Raw genomic sequence first — 18,760 nt, forward strand, 5'->3', positions numbered from 1 at the left:
AGGAAAGCTAATGTCTTTTCCAGTGAAGGAGGCACAGAAATGCTTCCGGGCAGGGGTCTTCCCCGACCTCTCGTGCTCTCCACACCACGCGCGTCCTGCGCGGCCTCTTTCGTGTGCTCAGCAGCCCGCGTCACAGGCTCCCGCTAACGAACAGCCCATGAAATCCAGGACCATCATCTAGATGGGTTACATGTCCTGAGCAGTCTTACGGAACAGAAGAAAAGGGCACGTAGTCTCATGAGCAAGAGGAGTCCGCTGCCACGCACAAGAAGTGTTATCAACCTAGCACAGAGGCCCCGAGGGTGGTGGCGGTGGAGGGAAAGGACTAGAGGGACAAGCCTGGCAAGATGGCAAGGGCAGGCACTCGGGCCTCGGAAACAGTCTTTAGGGAGATTTAAGCCAAGGCCCACACAAGCGTCTATTCATGGAGCTCCAGGGAGACGGAGAGAGCCCAGTGCAGCAAGTACAGGGTACAAACAAGATTTTCAGACAGATTCTCAGCCCCCGCACCAAGCCCAGTGTGAAAGGTCACAGAAAGTGCTTACAGTTGAGTTTAAGTAGTTTTCCATCAGTTGCAAGGGAATTTATGTCAGCTGTTCCATAGGAGTTCACGAGGCTGAAGGTAAAAAGCCTCTTTGGGCAGGGCTGGCCTTTGACCTTCTTTTGGGTGGTCTCACCGTGGTCACCACTCAGCTCATCCTCCCCACTGCCTTCCGTTTCTGAAAGCTGCTCTTTGCCTTCTTCCTGATGCTCCATTTCTTCTTCGTCTTCCCCTGGCATACAAACAAAAACCAGTGTATACAGTCTGCCACCGCTTCAATGTTAACAATTTCACTTCATACCTAACTCCGGTGCTTTCTGCCACAGTTTGTCCCGTGTATGTGAACCTCCATCTAGCCCCTACAAGGCACCTGCATTCACCCTCACCACGAGGCTGTGAGACACGCACAGGGGCCCTGCTAACGTGTGATGAGGGAGCGTGGGCCCACGGAAGCTCACCGAGGCCCCCGAGGGTGAGTCAGCAGGCCCACCTGTCATAATGGGGGCCCCTCTACACTTGGTACTTTACTGGGCTTCAACCCACATCCTATGACGTGTTCAACTTCATCATCTGACCCACAGAGAGAAAGGGACCAAAGGGTTAAGAAACATAACTTAAAAGTCACTTTTAAAAATATTACTATGATCACAAATACTGAGCAAAAGCCTTCAGTTCCTCTACAAGAAACATGCTGACTGTCCCTTCAATAAGGAGTCGGTGAGTGTCTCTCAAATGTAGATGCCAGGCTGGGTCCCGGTGACACAGCACACAGCGCCCTCCCTATCTTTTCTTTTTTTTCTCATTATTCATTTGAGATTGCTGAGTTTCAAGAATTTTGTTTTACTGATTTTTTTCATGGTAATCTACACCTAACATGGGGACCAAATTCAAGATCCTGAGATCGAGAGTCGCATGCTCTTCCGACTAAGCAACCAGGTGTCCCTCAGGAGTTTTAACAGGCATTCTGAAGACATACACTTCCATTTCCCAGGTCTTTCCAGAGAACTGGTATGTGTGGCGGCAGTAAAATGATCCATAAACATAGCCATGGTACTCTTTGTTGTGAGGAAAAGGGGAAAGTCAGGGTATTGGGTAAGTAATTTGAACAAAGATGGGACAACTCCAAAAGGTGATGTAAAAGTAAGAGAAGAAAATACTTAAAGTATCAAGTTTATATACTTGGGAAATAGCAGTAAGACATGGAAACTCTGAGAAAAAGAGGATGTTCTAACACAAGAATCCTCTTTTCTAAAGCCAATCTGCTTTAGAGCAATCTGCTTGAGAGCACTCCTGAGGAACGAAGTCAGGCTCAGGGCAATGCAGCAATTTCCTCTCAGGTCTCAGGGCAGCACAGCCACGTATAAGGGTGTGACATGGACCCCCAGGGGCACCGTTCCCAACAGCCAGCTGGCCTACGACAGCAAGCCTGGCCCTCACGGACACTCTTTTTCCAACCAGCTCACTTGGCTCCTGAGACAGCTGCACCGCCCCTTTCACTGCCCAGGTGAGCCTGCCCCCTTCCCTACCTGCTCTCCTGCTAAGAGGGATACAGCCAAAGCCTGCTTCCGCCCCACTCAGTGAACAAACAGAGTCCTGGAACTATAAAAACTGTGTTTCCTGGCTATGCCACTGGCTGCCAGCTACTCGGACAACCTTAGGAAACTAATGCTAGCGCAGGAGTGGGTACCATGGATGAGAAAAGCAAGCAGAGTCCACTGAAAGCAGCTACCCCAGATCACTCAGAGAATCAGCAGGAGACAGGCACCACAGGCCTGACAAGGAGCCATGGCAGTAAAGATGCAGAAGTATTTCAGCATTGAACGGAGTTTGAAGTCTATGCACCAAGACTCCATTAAAGGATTCAAAAGCAGTATTTGCAACAATAGCAGTAAGAGATAGAATGTCTACAAAGCAAGGCTAACTGTAACAACAGCAAATACTTCCATGGTGTGATGATTAACTGAGCATCTACTATGTGCCAGGTACTCTACCCCACATTATCTCATTAAATTGTAACCTCGACAATGTGAAAAAGATGTTATCATCCCATTCTACAGATGGGTGAACCAAGGTTGAGAGGACTGAAGTGACTTGTTGAAGTCCACCCTACACTTACTTTAAGCTAGGAATCACAGTGCTTGAACCGCCTGACTGCCGAGAACCCACAAGTCACCCCAGGTCTGCTCGGACACTGCCATGGCTACTCTGCCATCTCAGCATGTGGGGCCAGAGCAGAAAACACCCTCCTCTTCATCCCTAGTGGGAGAACATGATATTTGGGTAAGAATAACATAGGACTGGGGCACCTGGGTGGCTCAGTTGGTTAAGCAACTGCCTTCGGCTCAGGTCATGATCCTGGAGTCCCAGGATCGAGCCCACATCAGACTCCCAGCTCGGCGGGTAGTCTGCTTCTCCCTCTGACCACTCCCCTCTCATGGTCTCTCTCTCTCTCAAATAAATAAATAAAATCTTAAAAAAAAAAAAAAAAGAATAACAGAGGACTATACTAAACGCTCAAGCTAAATTACTTCTCATTTGCAATATCCCGTGAGGACGGAGCCTTATGGGCATTTTCCAATACCAACTCTCACTTTCCAAGACTGTGCATGTCCTGGAGAAATCTGAGCATTTGGATTTGCAGCTAAAAAGTTATAGCAATAAGTTGGAGGACATTTGTGGTTTTATAGTGATAAACCCACTAAGTCACAGAGGCCCCAAAAAGAAGGGTGGCAACCATGATACAGTGACACAGCTCCCTGTCAGAGATGAGCTTGTGAGCCTTTAGCCACGGGAGGACAGCGAGCGCTCGGGGTTTCCTGCAAACAGCCTGGCCGGCCGCTTTGCACACGGTGGCTTGCTTTGCTCCCGCAGGGGGGGCTATCACAAGTCACCAATCACAGGTAGCTTCTTGGGTAGAATGAAGGAAACACTCAAGAAACTGTCTCTGCCCTCTGACTGGCTGGCCAGGACTCCTGTCCTTCACAGTGGCGCTGCCGCACCAGAGTGACGGGTAAGGGCCAACACGATAGCTCTTCTGACGGAAGCCAGGTCATGGAGGCCATCAAGGACTGGCTAAGCACCCACTCCGCCAGCACCAATGGACCAGAATCAATTCCTGACTTGGCCTTGTGACTCTGGGTAAGTCACTCAGTCCTGTCAGGCTAGCTCCACCTGAGGTGAAAGCCAGCCTACATGTCTGAGAGATTCCACGAGGCGCCCAAATTGTACAACAGGCACTGGCAGCGTGGAGCGGGTGCGAGGGGGTTCCCAGGCCTCCTCTCCAGCCACAGCGCCCACCCAGCCTTACAGCCTCCTTCTCCCGTGTGTGCACCTTTGGAAGAAGAGGGAAGTCAGGAGGGATTTGGTCAGTGACTGCGTGGCGAGTGCTCACCTTCACAGCTGCCCCTGGAGCCATTGCATGCCCCCGGCTCCAAGGGTGAGCCACCGGACTCCTCAGGCAAAGGCTGTTTTATATAGCGGCTGGGAAAAAAGGAAAAGGAATTATTGTTAGCCATAACATTTACCTGTTTTTCTCCACTACTCAGCTAAACGTGGTTTACAACTGACATACAGCCATTCACAGAGCCATTCAGGTAACTAAAAGGACTTTAAAATCGAGGGATGGCTCAGTACTTCAAGAAACTGAGACAAACCCAAAAGATGTTTAAGTACCAAGTCACTGGAGACTCTGAATCATCTGTGAATGTCTGTTTTGAGTCTTCTACGAATGTCACGTGGCACCGTCATTAAAAGAAATATTTCTCAGTAACATTAATCGCCAGCTTCAAAATGATAGCGAAGTACTGTGGAAACTGTATTCAACACAAACTGACATCAAAGCACTAGACGGCCTAAACCCAAAGACTGACAAGTGCGAAAGACACAATTCCAGGGACCACAGAGGAAGCTGAGGTTCCCAGTGTCACGGCGCTTAAGAGGTGTCAGACGCCCTGTCTCCACAGCACCTATCCTGGCGCTGCCAGGGGGCAGGCCCAACTACCTTTTCACCGGACCAATACAGGCACCCAGTGCGGGGGTGGAGTGGGGTGGGGGGTGGGGAGTGGCGGTGTGCGGGTCACTACTGTGGCTGGGCCCGTTGCAATTTTAGGTAACAAGCAAAAAGCGTTCCTGCAACCCACCTGATCCGCTCACAAACAGCCTGGTACAAAGACTCGAGGGTCAGCTTGTGCTTGACAACAGAAACCAGCAGTGGTTGCCCGTACAGCACGGCCCCAGACGAGGTGCTCGACGGCCTGGACTTCCTTTCCCTGAAGTAGACTGGAAGCGTGACACACTCAGAGCCATCAGCGGAGGTGCCGCAGACCTCGTACCTACGTCAATCACACAAGAAGGCACCTTCAGCAGTGGGCCACTACGAGCAGCAGAGATCTGAGCTGCAAGCTACGTGGTGGCCAGGACTGTGGTTGCTGGGACAAACCACACCTCAGTATAAAAGGTGGATAAATCATTTCCAAGATGATTCTAGAAGCTGGGTCAGCAATCCCAAGGGTCACTGTCAGTAAAACGTGAACCTACACAACCTGGGACTCGGGGCTAACTAGATTCTCTTCCCCCAACCATGGCCTCGACTCTGTGGTCCTTCAAATGGAACTCAACACAGATGACAGCCATCATCATCTGGACCATCACTGTAGACATAGAGGCCCTGGGGAGGGGGGGAGGGGGCGGTGCCTGGCCACCAAGTTCATCATCTTTTGTAACCAAGGAGCTCAAGTTTTAAAAAGGTTATTCCTACGTGCCCTGACCTTTAATAAAACCAAATATCATACAAGAATGTATACCCAGAATATTAGGCAAAGATTCTTTATTTCAAATAAGGAAGCAAATTTCTAAAACTTACTGCCATCTTTGTTCAAAAACATTGAAATTAAAGAATCATATTTATTTTTTTAAAAATTAGAGATAACCAAAGAAAATGCTAAATACAAATCAATGATTTTGAAAAATGTGTCTTACTTAGTGAATACATGGGATTGAGGAGATTTATAGATGTTTTATCCTGGAACAGATGTTACCAAAATTGCTGGCAACCGACTGTAGTCTTTCCCTCTTCCTATAGGGGGAGACACAAACTTACTGATTCAATTTTTGAAAACTATAAACACAAACACACACACACAACCCTCCCCAGATGCCTGGCAAATGATCCTAAATGAAGTATGTGCAGGAGGAGTTCTAAGAACAACTCATAAAAATGTCTAAGACGTGCTCTAGGTAAAGGCCCTATCATCCAGCATTAGGGTCAAGAACCAGGTCTTGGGCGCGAGGCTGGCCCAGATCCCGTGTTGACGCTGTCACTTTCTGGCTGCTATAACAGAGCTAATTGCTCCCCTTTGACTCTGCTTACTCAGTGAATAATGGGATTACCCACCTTAGAGGGCAGTGGGGAGATTTCAGTAACCCAGCAGCACAGTGTTCCACATGCTCAAAAAATATTCGCGGTACTAGCGTATTTTCATGACAATTACGACTTCATCTTTAAAACAATTTGCTTCCTTATGTTTAGCACTTGGGCCTCCACAAATTCTTTCATTGGTGGTGGTTTGCCAAGCTCCCCACATGAAAATGCCCCAGTTCCTCTAAGCTCTGGTGCAAACACTGGTTTCTAGAACTGAGGGGAGACGCTGTTCAGAATTGGGCTCAGAAATGGACAGCCTTAGCCCAATGGCCAACATGAGCCCTGGTGCCCTCCGTTTGTAAAGTGAGCGAAAATGGCTGTGAGCAGGAAGGCACAAGTGCACAAGTGTGAACAGAATCAGGATCTTGGATGTGGTCAAGTACTCCGTTTAGAGTGATCTAGATGCTGCAGGCCCGAAAACTTAAAGGGAAGGAAAGACCTCCTTTGCGTACTCAATCAAAACACAAACCAAAACAATCCTAAAAACTTCAAGTTTCCAGTGAGAGGGAATGAGGGAGAAAAAGCATCGGTGTGGTCCACATCTGAGCTTCCCCCAGCAAGTGGCTGTCAGGGAGCTCGGGCAAGCTCATGTTCCACTCCACCCCACCTGGGAGAGGGACACAAACACAGTTACAGGGCCTTGAAGTAAGGGGACTTGGAAGGGGTCCAGGAGGCCTCTAGAGCTGACAGTGTACTATCCCCACCCAGATGAGAAAACTAAGTCTCAGAGCTTACAGAATGTTAGAATGGGAAAAGGCTATTTCTATCAACCCTCCCTGTCATTCTTGAAACTACCTGTCCATGGGGCCACTGCCTGTACCACATCCCTTCTCTCAACTTCCCATGGCCCCTTGCACAGCTCTAAGTCTTCTTGAGAAAAGCATTTCTGGCAGAAAGTCCACCTGTAGAACCATTACACAGGTCTTCTTAAAAGGTAGTAACTGTTGACAAAAGGCTATGTCCGTGCTAAAAAGAATTATCTGGAATGGCCAGCTCTGAAGTGCCAGGAGGTGCTTAGCGCTGACGGCTGCCCACAGTTCTCTGAACATCCATCCCTTATGCCAGGGAGTCAGGGGAAAGCCACTTGAGCACTGACTACCAGATCTTCTGCTCTGGAGACACCTACAAGGCAAAGCCTCTAGAATGTTTCCTTCAACCCTGCAGCAGAAGCCACTGAGTACTCACACAAAAATGTCATCCCGAGGCATGATGTGGTTTAAACCTTCATCCATTTGGAAAATTTTGTGGAACCGGTGATTATATACATCTGTGACCACCATCTAAGAATCAACAGTAACAGAAAAATTACAAGATGGTTAAGAGCCTCTACGTACAACCAGAAGCAAATGAAAACGATGTGTTGCCAGTGTGGCCTCCAGAGAGACCGCCAGGCCACCAGCCCCAGAACTCAGGGGCCAAGGCCCAAGGGAGAACAACATGACTGCCACCAGCAGAAAACAGGCTGGTGACATCTGTCCTGAGGTTTACAATGGGATCTGCCCTCAAGTGGTAGGGATGGTGGAACGAGTGCTGACCAGATACTGGTAGTCATCCAGAAATCTTTGGAGTGTCCCCCGGGGCCAGGAGTCTCTGAAACCATCCTCAGCACATAGCTGAACACACCAAACCCCAACTATACAACTGCCTAAAACCAGCAGGGTTCCAGGAGAGTGGGGCTGAGCAAGGACACTGACCAGCGCGGGGACAAGGGAGGGACTCAGAGCATACAGGAGGATGGAGGAAGGGATCTTCACTTTCCCCACCTCCACACAGGGCCAGCCTCACGGAAAGCCCAGCGAGGGCAGGTGCTTTTAAATAAAGATTTCTGGTGTGCCTGGATGGCTCAGTCATTAAGTATCTGCCTTCAGCTCAGGTCATGATCCAGGGTCCTGGGATCGAGCCTGCTCAGCGGGAAGCCTGCTTCTCCCTCTCCCACTCTCCCTGCTTGTGTTCCCTCTCTCGCTGTCTCTCTCTGTCAAATGAATAAATAAAATCTTAAAAATAAATAAATAAAGATTTCTATCAAGAGGGCAGGAAAGAACTTCCAGCTTCTCATACCACAGAAAAGGTCATGAGCAAAGGGGCAGGAAAGCTAAGAGCAGAGCCCTACTCCTGGCCCTCTGATCATGACTAGTGTGCCATCAATGGAGGAGAAAGTGTTCCCCGTAGCTGTAGGGACAGTCTCAGACACAGTGTGCACAGTGAGTGAGAGCCAGGAGGTCTGAGGCATCTATACATAATCATGTTTGTGTTGGCCAATTAAGAACTACCCCCCTAAACATGGCTCCAAGTTTGAAAATACACTCCCAAGGACTATGAAATGGCCCCAGTAGGCTGAGCGCCACTGACTACCCCCCGCCTTACATTTTCCGCAGCAACGCCGGACAGCCGGGAGAGAGCCTCGCACAGGTCAGACACGGCCCCCATCAGTGGCACAACCACACGGTACTGCAAAAAGAAAGATGGGAGGGGTGACAAAGGTGCTCTGCAAAGGGTGAATATGAACTGGTTGAAGCAGGCATCACAGAGTGCAAGATGACCTCTTATGAGTCACACGCGGTCAGGGCCCTGAGGAGTGGTCAGGAGCAAACAGCAAGTCCTCTGCCTCAGCATCCTCCTCCCTATTTGGGCAGCAGCAGAGGAGCCCGGCCATCTCTTTCCCTTCTATATACTGCTTTCTCTCATTCTTCACTTTCGGCAGTCATCTACTACCTCCTTTAAGGAATGGTGGAAAATTCTACAGACTGCCACATGATGGCATCTATAAGAGGTGAAGATATGAAAGCCAGGAGACGAAGCAGTAGAGTCCTCCAGTAAGCCTGCAGCAGGGCGGGACACTAAGACCCGGGGGCCATGCCATCCATCTGGCCTTCTGTTCTAGTAGACTCTCGGGGCTGACTGACCAAGAAGTACCCTGCTGCTGCCTCCCAGCATTCAGATGCCAGGACCACTCAGCAGATCAGTCATATTATCTTAGCTGAATGAATGGAGCGGGGGCGGGCAGTGACAGAGAAACCCAGAGAACCTTCACAACCTTCCCTGAGTGACAGAGGATCACAAAAAGGTCTGACGGAGGCCAAGGGCACACACTCAGGCCAGTGCCACAGGGATTCAGAGGCAGCTGGCAGAAGAAGCCACACTCAGAGTCCCACGGTGAGGGGTACCATTAGGGTGCAGATCCCCTTACCTGGGTAGGTCTGCAGCGAGGGTCAGCAGGAACCAGAAAGACCTCCATGACTCGATCTTTCTTTAGGGGCAGTGGCAGAGTTAGATAGCAAAATGGGTCAAAGGTCACAGAAACCTTAGCACATTCTGGGCAAACCAAAGTAGATTTGAAGAGGCCGTGGAACGTGTCCACAATCACAGAGTCATTCCTTAACCTGTGATTCTCCCAGGCTTCCTTCGCCACCACCTGGAAGGATTAAGATAAGTAAGACATTCTCAACACACCTAAGTTGTTTACCCCCCCCTTTTTTTTTTTTTAAGATTTTATTAATTTATTTGACAGAGATCACAAGCAGGCAGAGAGGCAGGCAGATAGAGGAAGAGAAGCGGGCTCCCCACCAAGCAGAGAGCCCGATGCAGGGCTCAATCCCAGGACCCTGAGATCATGACCTGAGCCGAAGGCAGAGGCTTTAATCCACTGAGCCACCCCGGCACCCCTGCAGTGAGGTTTTAATTTATACTATAGTTCAGCTAATTCAGTCAACTCATAGTCTTTCCTTCAAGCTATAAATACAACTTTAAAGTTTTCATATGATTAAGCCCAATGTGATAGGGTAAAGTTAAATAAGAAATTCCCTTTCCATAGATCAGAAAGTAGAAGCAAAAAAAATCAGTGCCTTAATAATGTTAATAATAAACTATTTTAATAATAATGTATGTATTTTAATGAGAGCAGTGACACTCCCAAGGCCCATACTAGAGTCACTTTGGTTTTCAGACTGCCCTAGTTTCTGGTTCAGCAATGGAATTACACTCCACAAACAGACACTGACTTCAAGAGCCCCAAGCAGGAGAATTAGGAGTAACTAGAGTTTGCCTCTTTTTGACCTGAAATGCATTTCTCTACCAGAGCCTGTGTCCATGTCATCAACAGCAAAGGGCAACCAGGGCCCTGGCACCAATACTCAAAGACCAAAAGAATGTCCCTGCAACTCTCGGTAGGAGGCAACTTCCATGAAAAGTTATTGTTCAAAAATCTTCAACATCATACCGCATCTGGCCGCCCATTGGCATCCTTCAGCTCCAGATAGGGTTTCTTCTTTACTCGATTCAGATCTTCGTGTAGTCCGTCCAGAAGAAAAGCTAACAGCTCCTGAGAGTCCTGCTGCTGGTAGCCAGAAAACTGAGGGGCGAAACGTCCCACTTGAGTCTACAACAAAAGCAATCACATCAGAAGGCATAAGATTTAAAGAACCAGTGAAGTCAGATGAGAACCTGCCATCAAAAATAACGTTGCAGGGTCAGCTGGGACAGTAAGGGAGAACATCATCTGGCCGAGTGGCCCAATTAACTCCTCAGAGCCTAAAGGAGGCTAGTAGTTCTCGCCAGAGAGAGGGCTCAGATCAAAAGCCAGGACAACAGCGGACCTGGCCCCTGGGCCACTCCCCTAAAAGAAGAGTAAGTGAAGGGAGGCACCCCGAGGGGGAAACACCTTGCAAGGACCGACACAAATCCCTCTCTTATGTCCTTCTTTGGTTCAGAATCTCCACGAGAACTTCACAAACAGCATCTACATCAGCCAGAGGAATCCTCCTGTACCTAACAGCCCCCCTGTCCTTAAATGACTGCCTGCCTTACACTCTTCTGCATCCACAATCCTCAAGAGTGTGGTCCCCAACTAGCACCACCAGCATCACCTGGGAACTTGCCAGGAGAGCACAGTCTTGGGCCCAGTGCAGACCTACAGAATTAGAAACTCTGAGGACAGGTCCAGTAGTCTGGGTTTAACAAGCCCCCCTCCCCCAGAGGTTCCGATGAATCCTGATGTTGGACGATCCATGCTCTCCCACCTGTGTTGCCCAGTACCACAGCCACGGGCCACATGTGACTGTTGAAATTAAAATTAAATACAATAAAAAAATTCAGTTCCTTGCCCACACGAACCACATTTCAAGAGGCTGCCTGGCTGCCATACCAGACAGTGCAGAGAGGAAAAACGTCCATCATCAAGAACCCTAACCTGATTCTAGTCTCTTTCTGACTTCATGGTATGGGGACAAAATTTACATGTATCTCCCACGGATTAATGTGACCACAGGGGTAAAAAGAATTAGTTTTTAATTTCAATAAACCATTTAAATTTTCTTACTGAGCCAAGGTGCTACAACCCCCCTCTCCTTTGAATAAAAATTCAGCCTCTCTTTTCCTACCACGAGCTTCATGAAGGTTCCTTAAACTCCACTGATGCAAGCTAAACAGGGTCTCTCAGATTTCAAAATATGAAGGCAAAATCCTTCCCCTCAATAGGAAAAAATATTTAAGGCAAGGGAAAGCCCAAGTTGCTCCAAGAGCCCACTGCAGTTCACCCACTCTTCCTAGCCAAGGGATCCAAGTGAGAACTGACTTTCACACCACACTCCTGGAGTACCAACCCAGTTCCTGACTTAGGTGGCCCACAGTGGGTATAGGGTCCAGGCTCAGAGAACCTGGGAGTACCCTTCAGATAATACCGGAAATTAAACTGAACTGTTACACCCTGGCTTAGGATGTTTCCTACTTCAAGACTGGCACCACAGAACACAGCATTCTGAGCAACCAGCCTACAAATGCCCTCTATAGCAGCCCCAGCACACAGGTGGGGGCTGAGGTCACTTAGAGTAACCATGTGCCAAATGCCTGGTCAACAGAAAAGGAGGATCTCCTTGAGTGGGGCTTTTCATCTCGGACCCCCATCTTAACCCCAAAATGCAAATGGAATAACACCAAATCACTCTCCCCAAAATGGAATAAAGGAAGTATCTACAGCAACCTACTTTGAACATGCGAGGTGCTACGTGAGAGTCCCTTCCAGACCACATCTGTTTAATGAGCTCTGCATAGGCTTCTGCAATCTCCCCTTTCATTCCCAGAGGGTTGTCTCTGTTGATTTCAGCCTCATATTCATCTTTAAGAAAGTAGTCAGTCAGCGGTGCAGTGTTGCTCAAGCACTAAAAGAGAACAGGATCAGAGCTCACACCCCTTCTGAAGCACACAGAGATGAAGATAAACCAAGTTATTAAGGGCCAATGAGGGTTGACACCCAACAAAATGGAAGTTTTCCGCAGACTCTCCACAAGGCTCACAACTGTAAGGGACAGCCTCCCAAAAGTGCAAGTTGGTGGCCTGCCTTGCAGCTAACCTCCCAAGGACATGGTGTTGGGGTTCACGCTCACTGTCTAAGAACTGTCTCTGAAATAACTACCAGAGGGCAAAAGCTGAATGGCCCAAGTGCCCGATAGAATACTTTTCTATTCAATGAAGGATGGTTCATTTTTAACATCATGATTTTGAGATTTTTAAAAAAGATTTTTTTATTTGATAGACCGAGATCACAAGTATGTGGGGGGGTGGGCAGGTTCCCTGCTGAGCAGAGAGCCTGATGTGGGGCTTGATCCCAGGACCCCGGTATCATGACCTGAGCCGAAGGCAGAGGCTTTAACCCACTGAGCCACCCAGGTGCCCCATGAGATGATATATATTTTTTTTTAACTGGAATTGATTATGACATTCCACTGTCTCATGGGAAGATAAAATATACATAAGCTGGGGACACCTGGGTGGCTCAGCTGGTTAAGCGGCAGCCTTCAGCTCAGGTCATGAGCCCAGCGTCCTGGGATCAAGTCCCATACTGGGCTCCTTGTTCGGCAGGGAACCTGCTTCTCCCTCTGCCTCTGCTGTCTCTCTGCCTACTTGTGATCTCTCTCTTTCTCCCTCTGACAAATAAATAAATAAAATCTTTAAAATATATATATATATACATAAGCTGAAGGCAAAATATCTTACTAGAGCTGAAACATTATGTGGGAAAAGATCAGGAAAGATAGTAGAAAAAATAATGAATAACATCAGTATGCATGTGTACATATTAATTTTAACTCTTCAAATTCAAAAACTTAGTTTGACCAAGTGTTTTTCCTACATCTACTGAGATGGTCATATGGTTTTCTCTTCTATTCTGTCTGTGACTTGGCTAAGTGACACACATCAATTTTTCAGCTGTCAAACTAACAGTTCTCCTGGTACAAATCGTACTTGTTCTACACTTTCATCTAAACATCACTGACTTTGATTTGCTAAACTTTCATTTACATTACTTGTGACTACAATAATGAGTGAGATATGACCATCAAAAATTTTCCTTTTTTAAAAATTCCTGTCGCAGGTGCTGACTGGCTTAGTTGGTGGAGCACATGATTCTTTGATCTCAGGGTTGTGAGTTCAAGGTCCACACTGAGTGTAAAGAGTACTTAAAAATAAAATTTTAGAGGGCGCCTGGGTGTCTCACTTTGTCAAGTGACTGCCTTTGGCTCAGTCATCATCTCGCAGTACTGGGATCAAGTCACACATCAGGCTCCCCCTGATATGTGGGGAGCCTGCTTCTCCCTCTTGCTGCCACTTACCCCTGCTTGTGCTCTCTCTCTGTCGAATAAATAAAATCTTATAAATAAATAAATAAATAAAATTTCAGGGAAAAAAGATTCCTTGTCAATTTTTGGTATCAGAGTATGCTGCCTTGTAAAATGATTTAGGGAACTGTCCTCCTTTTCCCATTTCCTGAAGGAGTTTATATGACTGGTACCACTTCTTGCTTGAAATCCTTGAATATGGGGTGCCTGGGTGGCTCAGTGGGTTAAAGCCTCTGCCTTCGGCTCCGGACATGATCTCAGGGTCCTGGGATTGAGCCCCGCATCGGGCTCTCTGATCAGCGGGGAGCCTGCTTCCCCCCTCCCCTCTGCCTGCCTCTCTGCCTACTTGTGATCTGTCAAATAAATAAGTAAAATCTTTTTTTTTTTTTTATAAATTTTTTAAAGATTTTATTTATTCATTTGACACAGAGAGATCACAAGTAGGCAGAGAGGCAGGCAGAGAGAGAGAGAGGAGGAAGCAGGCTCCCCGCGGAGCAGAGAACCCGATGCGGGACTCGATCCCAGGACCCTGAGATCATGACCTGAGCCGAAGGCAGCGGCTTAACCCACTGAGCCACCCAGGCGCCCCAAGTAAAATCTTTAAAAAAAAAAAAAAATCCTTGGATATATTCACCAATAAAGCCATCCAGAACAAGAATTTTCTTTGTTGTAAAGCTTTTAATTACTGAGTCAATTTCTTTAACAAATACAGGACTATTCATATTTTCTATTTCTTCCTAAGTTTGATAAATTATGCTTTTCTAAGCAACTTGTCCAAACTTGTCATCTTAAACCATCTTACTGCCATAAAGATGTTTTACTATGTTCATATCTTTTAAAATTTTTTAAAAACTTAATTTAATTGTATTCAGATTTTACTTACTTAACGTAAACTGCAATACTGGTTTAGTTTACTATCCTCTAATCTTTTTAATGGTTACAGGGTCTGTAGTGATATTCTTCTTTCATTCCTAGCTTTAGTCATTTATATTTTCTCTCTTTTCCTCTTCATCAGTTACCCTGAGCATTTACGGCAGTTTTATTAGTTTTTTTCTTTTTTTTTCAAAGAATCACATTTGGCTACATACAGTGTTAATCACCCCTGTATTTCATTAATTCCTGCTCTTCTCCCTATTATCCCCCTCCCACTACATTTGGGTTTCATTTGTTCTTTCCCTAGCATTAAGAGATAGAAACTTAAATGATGGTGGGACACCTGAGTGGCTCAGTGGGGTAAGCCTCTGCCTTCAGCTCGGGTCATGATCTCAGGGTCCTGGGATCAAGCCCCAAATCTGGCTCTCTGCTCAGTGGGGAGCCTGCTTCCCCCTCTCTCTCCGACTGCCTCTGTGCCTATTTGTGATCTCTCTGTCAAATAAATAAATAAAATCTTAAAAAAAAAACCTAAATGATGGAATTTAATCATTTTTCCCTGAAATTTACATGTAGAGCTATAGACGTCCTCATTATCATTATCTTCATTTAACAGTTGAGGGTAACTGAGGATACAAAGAGTTGAGAAAAACCTACCCATGAAAAGCCAAATCTCAAGTTTCTTTTCTTCAGTACTCTGCTCTTCTCATCTCACCACAGTGGGAAAAAATAATTTCCAAACCTAAGAGTCACCTATTTTTTTACATATGTTTTTATTTTTTCCTTTCTACTCCATGAAACTTCAAAGTTAGATTGTCAGTTCTGTGAGTACAAAAACCATGTCTCATTTGCTGACGACTGAGTCTCTATGTATAGTAAAGCATCACCTTGCCCAAAGAGAAAGGCTGGCTCTTGCCCTTGGCTTCTGTACTTGTACAATTTTTATCTTTTTTTTTTTTTAAAGTAGGCTCCACCCAACATGGGGCTTGAACTCACCACCCTGAGATCAAGAGTCACATGCCCTACCAACTGAGCCAGCCAGGTGCCCCTTGTCCTTGGCTTCTGGAAAGTACTCTGGTGACACCTGGAATGTTATCCCTGACAGGAATATCTTTGTTTGTCTGGAGGTCATCAGTCATACTGGAGAATCTAATATTGTGATTCCAGTGTTGTGGAGAATCTCACGTTGGGGGGCGGTGGCCATACTTACACTGTCATCTTAGGGTGAGAACCAGCCTCTCGAGAAAAACCACCACCGTGGCCTGGGGAAGTAGGGGATGAGGGTGGCGGGGGGCTTGGGTCACATGGTATTAGTCCACCTGGAGACTGAGTTTAACCACCTGGGCAATTAATTAATCATGCCATGTGATAAATCACCAATATAAATTCTGGAAACCGGGACGCCTGGGTGGCTCAGTTGGTTGAGCTGCTGCCTTCGGCTCAGGTCATGATCCCAGGGTCCTGGGATTGAGTCCCGCATCAGGCTCCTTGCTCAGTGGGGAGCCTGCTTCTCTCTCTGCCTCTGCCTGCCGCTCTGCCTGCTTGTGTTCTCTCTCTCTCTCTCTGACAAATAAATAAATAAATAAAATCTTTTAAAAAGAAAAAAAAAATTCTGGAAACCAAAGCTCAGGTGAGTTTACATATTTGGCAATACCCCATGCTTACTGTTACACATCAATGCCAGGAAAGTAATGCATCCTGACTCCACAGGGAGAGAACAACAGAAGCTCCACACTGGGGACCCTCCTGGATGCTCCTGATTTGCTCCAACCTTTGGCTAATTTTAACTTGTATCCTTTCCCTATAATAAACCACGACTGTGAGTATAATAGTTTTATTTATTTAAATAAAGATTTCAAAAAAATTAACATCTTTATTTAAAATATATGTAAAATATTAAATATTTTATTAAAATTAAAAATATAAATATAAAAAATTATTGACTTAAATAATGTAATACTTAATATAATAGCAAATTATTGAAACCAAAGGCAGTCTTGGGGACTCCCAAACTTGCAGCTGGGATCAGAAGTGAAGGCAGTCTTGGGAACTCTGCCCTCCTAACTCTGTAGCTGGACTCTAACTCCAGCCCACGTCTACCACAGTTTGGTCACACAGAATGTCCCCAATAAATATTTGATCAACAAACAAATGAAGTATCAAAGGAAGGACTTTAGGATTTTGCACAATCAGAGGCATGAGATTAGACAGCTATCACTGGTGCAGTGAATTCTCATCCCATCAGAAACCAACTGGGCAAGTACTCTGATATTTTCTGGGGAGATTATCCCTAGTGGCCAACAAAATTCAAAATACTTTTTCTGTAAAACCAACCCCAGGACTGATTCAGGGCTATTAACAGCGAAAGGCCATTCTGTACTAACCAGTGGGAGGTACCCTGACAGGGATTCCTGAAGTACTAACAAAGGGTAGGCAGGGATCCCTGGTAAAGGGTCCCCCCAACATTTCAGCATGCCTTTCCTAATCACACCCCAGTCCTGTGAAGAAGCAGTGTTACTGAGATGACATTTCTCCCCTCTACCTGCAAAGCGGAGTTCATGAAGCAGGTGTTCCCCAGGTTTCCAAGTCCGCAGAGCCCAGGCTGAATGTGAGACGATGGCGACTCCTGACAATTATACGAAGCAGAGAAGCCAGATCCACTGGAAAACACAAGCCACATCAGCAATAAAAGCGAGTGCTGCGCACATGCCCTCAGGAAACCTTGTGGGGCTCCTCCAGGGCCTCTGCAATCCCTATCTGGTAATAATTCCATGATACGAGTCCTTCCTACACCCCTAGCCAGCCCTCCAGCCACTCTCCTTCTCCCACCCCTGCCCCTGATTTGACACGACAGCAGGTGGTAAGTACATCCTTAAGGGCAGAAATGCTATCCGAGTTCTCTACTCTCAGGCTTTTGGCAAATGCTAACTATGTTTCCCTCTAGAAGGCTAACTGCCACGTGACTTCACGGAAGAACATGTGGTTACCAAGATTAAGAGCTCACACCTGCTACCACTCACCAGGCCACACTTTGTCCTCACTGTGCCTGAGTATTCACGCACACTCTCACCTCACCTTCCTCCTCCTCCATTCAGTCTGTGCTATGTGGCAGGCACTCATGAGATGCTCGCACAAAGGAGGGGGAAACAGGCAGGGATCCCCCACAGCTGAGAACCATTCCCTCAGCGCTATTACTGTGCTGTGATACGGCCAGCCCATCCTTTCGCACGAAAAGTGGGGACCCCTCCCCAGGACCACCAGTGACTTAGGCTGTGTGCAAAACAGCAGCTCATCTAAGGACAAGCAATGTAAGTGAGAAGTAGGAGACATACTCTACGGTGGATATGAAATGGAGAGAGAAAACACATGCAGCATGTTCCCAAAGGGAAGCCTAACTAGGCTTAGTGTTGCAGCAGAGGAGCTCTCCAGACACAGGCTAGAAAAGGACTCAGAGGGAGGGAAGCAAAGTGAAAGGGCCTGCTCTTACCCCCTGCTGACACCGGAGCTGTGCATCCCAGAGGTGTTAGTGCTATCACCATTTGCAATGGGAGAGGCAGACACTGAGGAATAGGGACTTGCTGATGATGTTGGAGAGGTAGGAAAATTTCTGCTAGGCGCAGTGCTTGATCTGGGAGAGAGAAGCAGAGACAACGCTACTGACTTTTTGGAAAAAGCAAGCGCTACAGAATGCCTTAGGTCTCTTTTCAAGAAATAAATGTTCTCCATATCCAGTTATTTAAAATAAACTGCCAAAGGCCTGCTGTCATACTACTTCAAGATTAATTTTACTTAAGTGAGTCCAAAAATTAATTGGTCTTCCTGGTCTCATTCATCCATGTGGTCGCCCACCCAATCTCTCAGTAGGAAAAACCACAAAGTTGGTCTTTAAGGCATCCTGATTTGATTTATAAATCATAAGCTTCCCTAATAAGAGTTACCAGTGAAAGACAGAGAAAAATGGCAAAAAGAGAGGAAAATCCCCAAAATACTTTACCCGAAATGAGCAGCTGGCTCTGAGTACACTAGAACAGGAAAATGGTAGTTTGGTTTTACTACACTATTCAAGGAGAATTGGTTTTGCTTCGTCAAATTTATCAAATGTGAGTAACCTCTGTTTCAAACTTATGTTTCAATATTTTTCACAATATATCTTATTTTAAATTTATACCAACTTTCTGATTAATAAATGCAAGTGCTATCCCAAACATTAAGTTGGTATGATTTTTTATCAATTTTCTACTAAAATCTGTATAAGAACATGTAGAAGAAAGTGGATCATTCTGCTCTGTTTCAAATATGTGTAACTGTGATTTTCCTTCT

At 46.5% G+C, this 18,760-nt stretch overlaps 1 protein-coding gene across 5 annotated transcripts in view; it reads right to left on the minus strand.

Annotated features, from left to right (window-relative positions):
* The window catches only part of USP4 (ubiquitin specific peptidase 4), a 52,268-nt gene that overhangs the window by 5,785 nt on the left and 27,723 nt on the right, over window positions 1-18,760 (minus strand). For 3 of the 5 annotated variants that reach the window (XM_032319602.1, XM_032319622.1, XM_032319630.1), the window contains 10 exons: window positions 17,928-18,068; window positions 16,983-17,100; window positions 11,939-12,112; window positions 10,177-10,335; window positions 9,148-9,372; window positions 8,325-8,408; window positions 7,146-7,240; window positions 4,681-4,872; window positions 3,933-4,021; window positions 546-773 (listed from right to left, as the gene is read on the minus strand). In XM_032319602.1, the coding sequence (XP_032175493.1) occupies window positions 546-773; window positions 3,933-4,021; window positions 4,681-4,872; window positions 7,146-7,240; window positions 8,325-8,408; window positions 9,148-9,372; window positions 10,177-10,335; window positions 11,939-12,112; window positions 16,983-17,100; window positions 17,928-18,068 (1,505 nt within the window). Of the gene's footprint in view, window positions 1-545; window positions 774-3,932; window positions 4,022-4,680; window positions 4,873-5,518; window positions 5,616-7,145; window positions 7,241-8,324; window positions 8,409-9,147; window positions 9,373-10,176; window positions 10,336-11,938; window positions 12,113-16,982; window positions 17,101-17,927; window positions 18,069-18,760 lie in introns of those variants that run through there. The other 2 variants (XM_032319612.1, XM_032319638.1) reach the window with 2 other exon arrangements.

Source organism: Mustela erminea, chromosome 1 (assembly GCF_009829155.1).
Source record: "Mustela erminea isolate mMusErm1 chromosome 1, mMusErm1.Pri, whole genome shotgun sequence".
NCBI classification, from domain to species: Eukaryota; Metazoa; Chordata; class Mammalia; order Carnivora; family Mustelidae; genus Mustela; species Mustela erminea.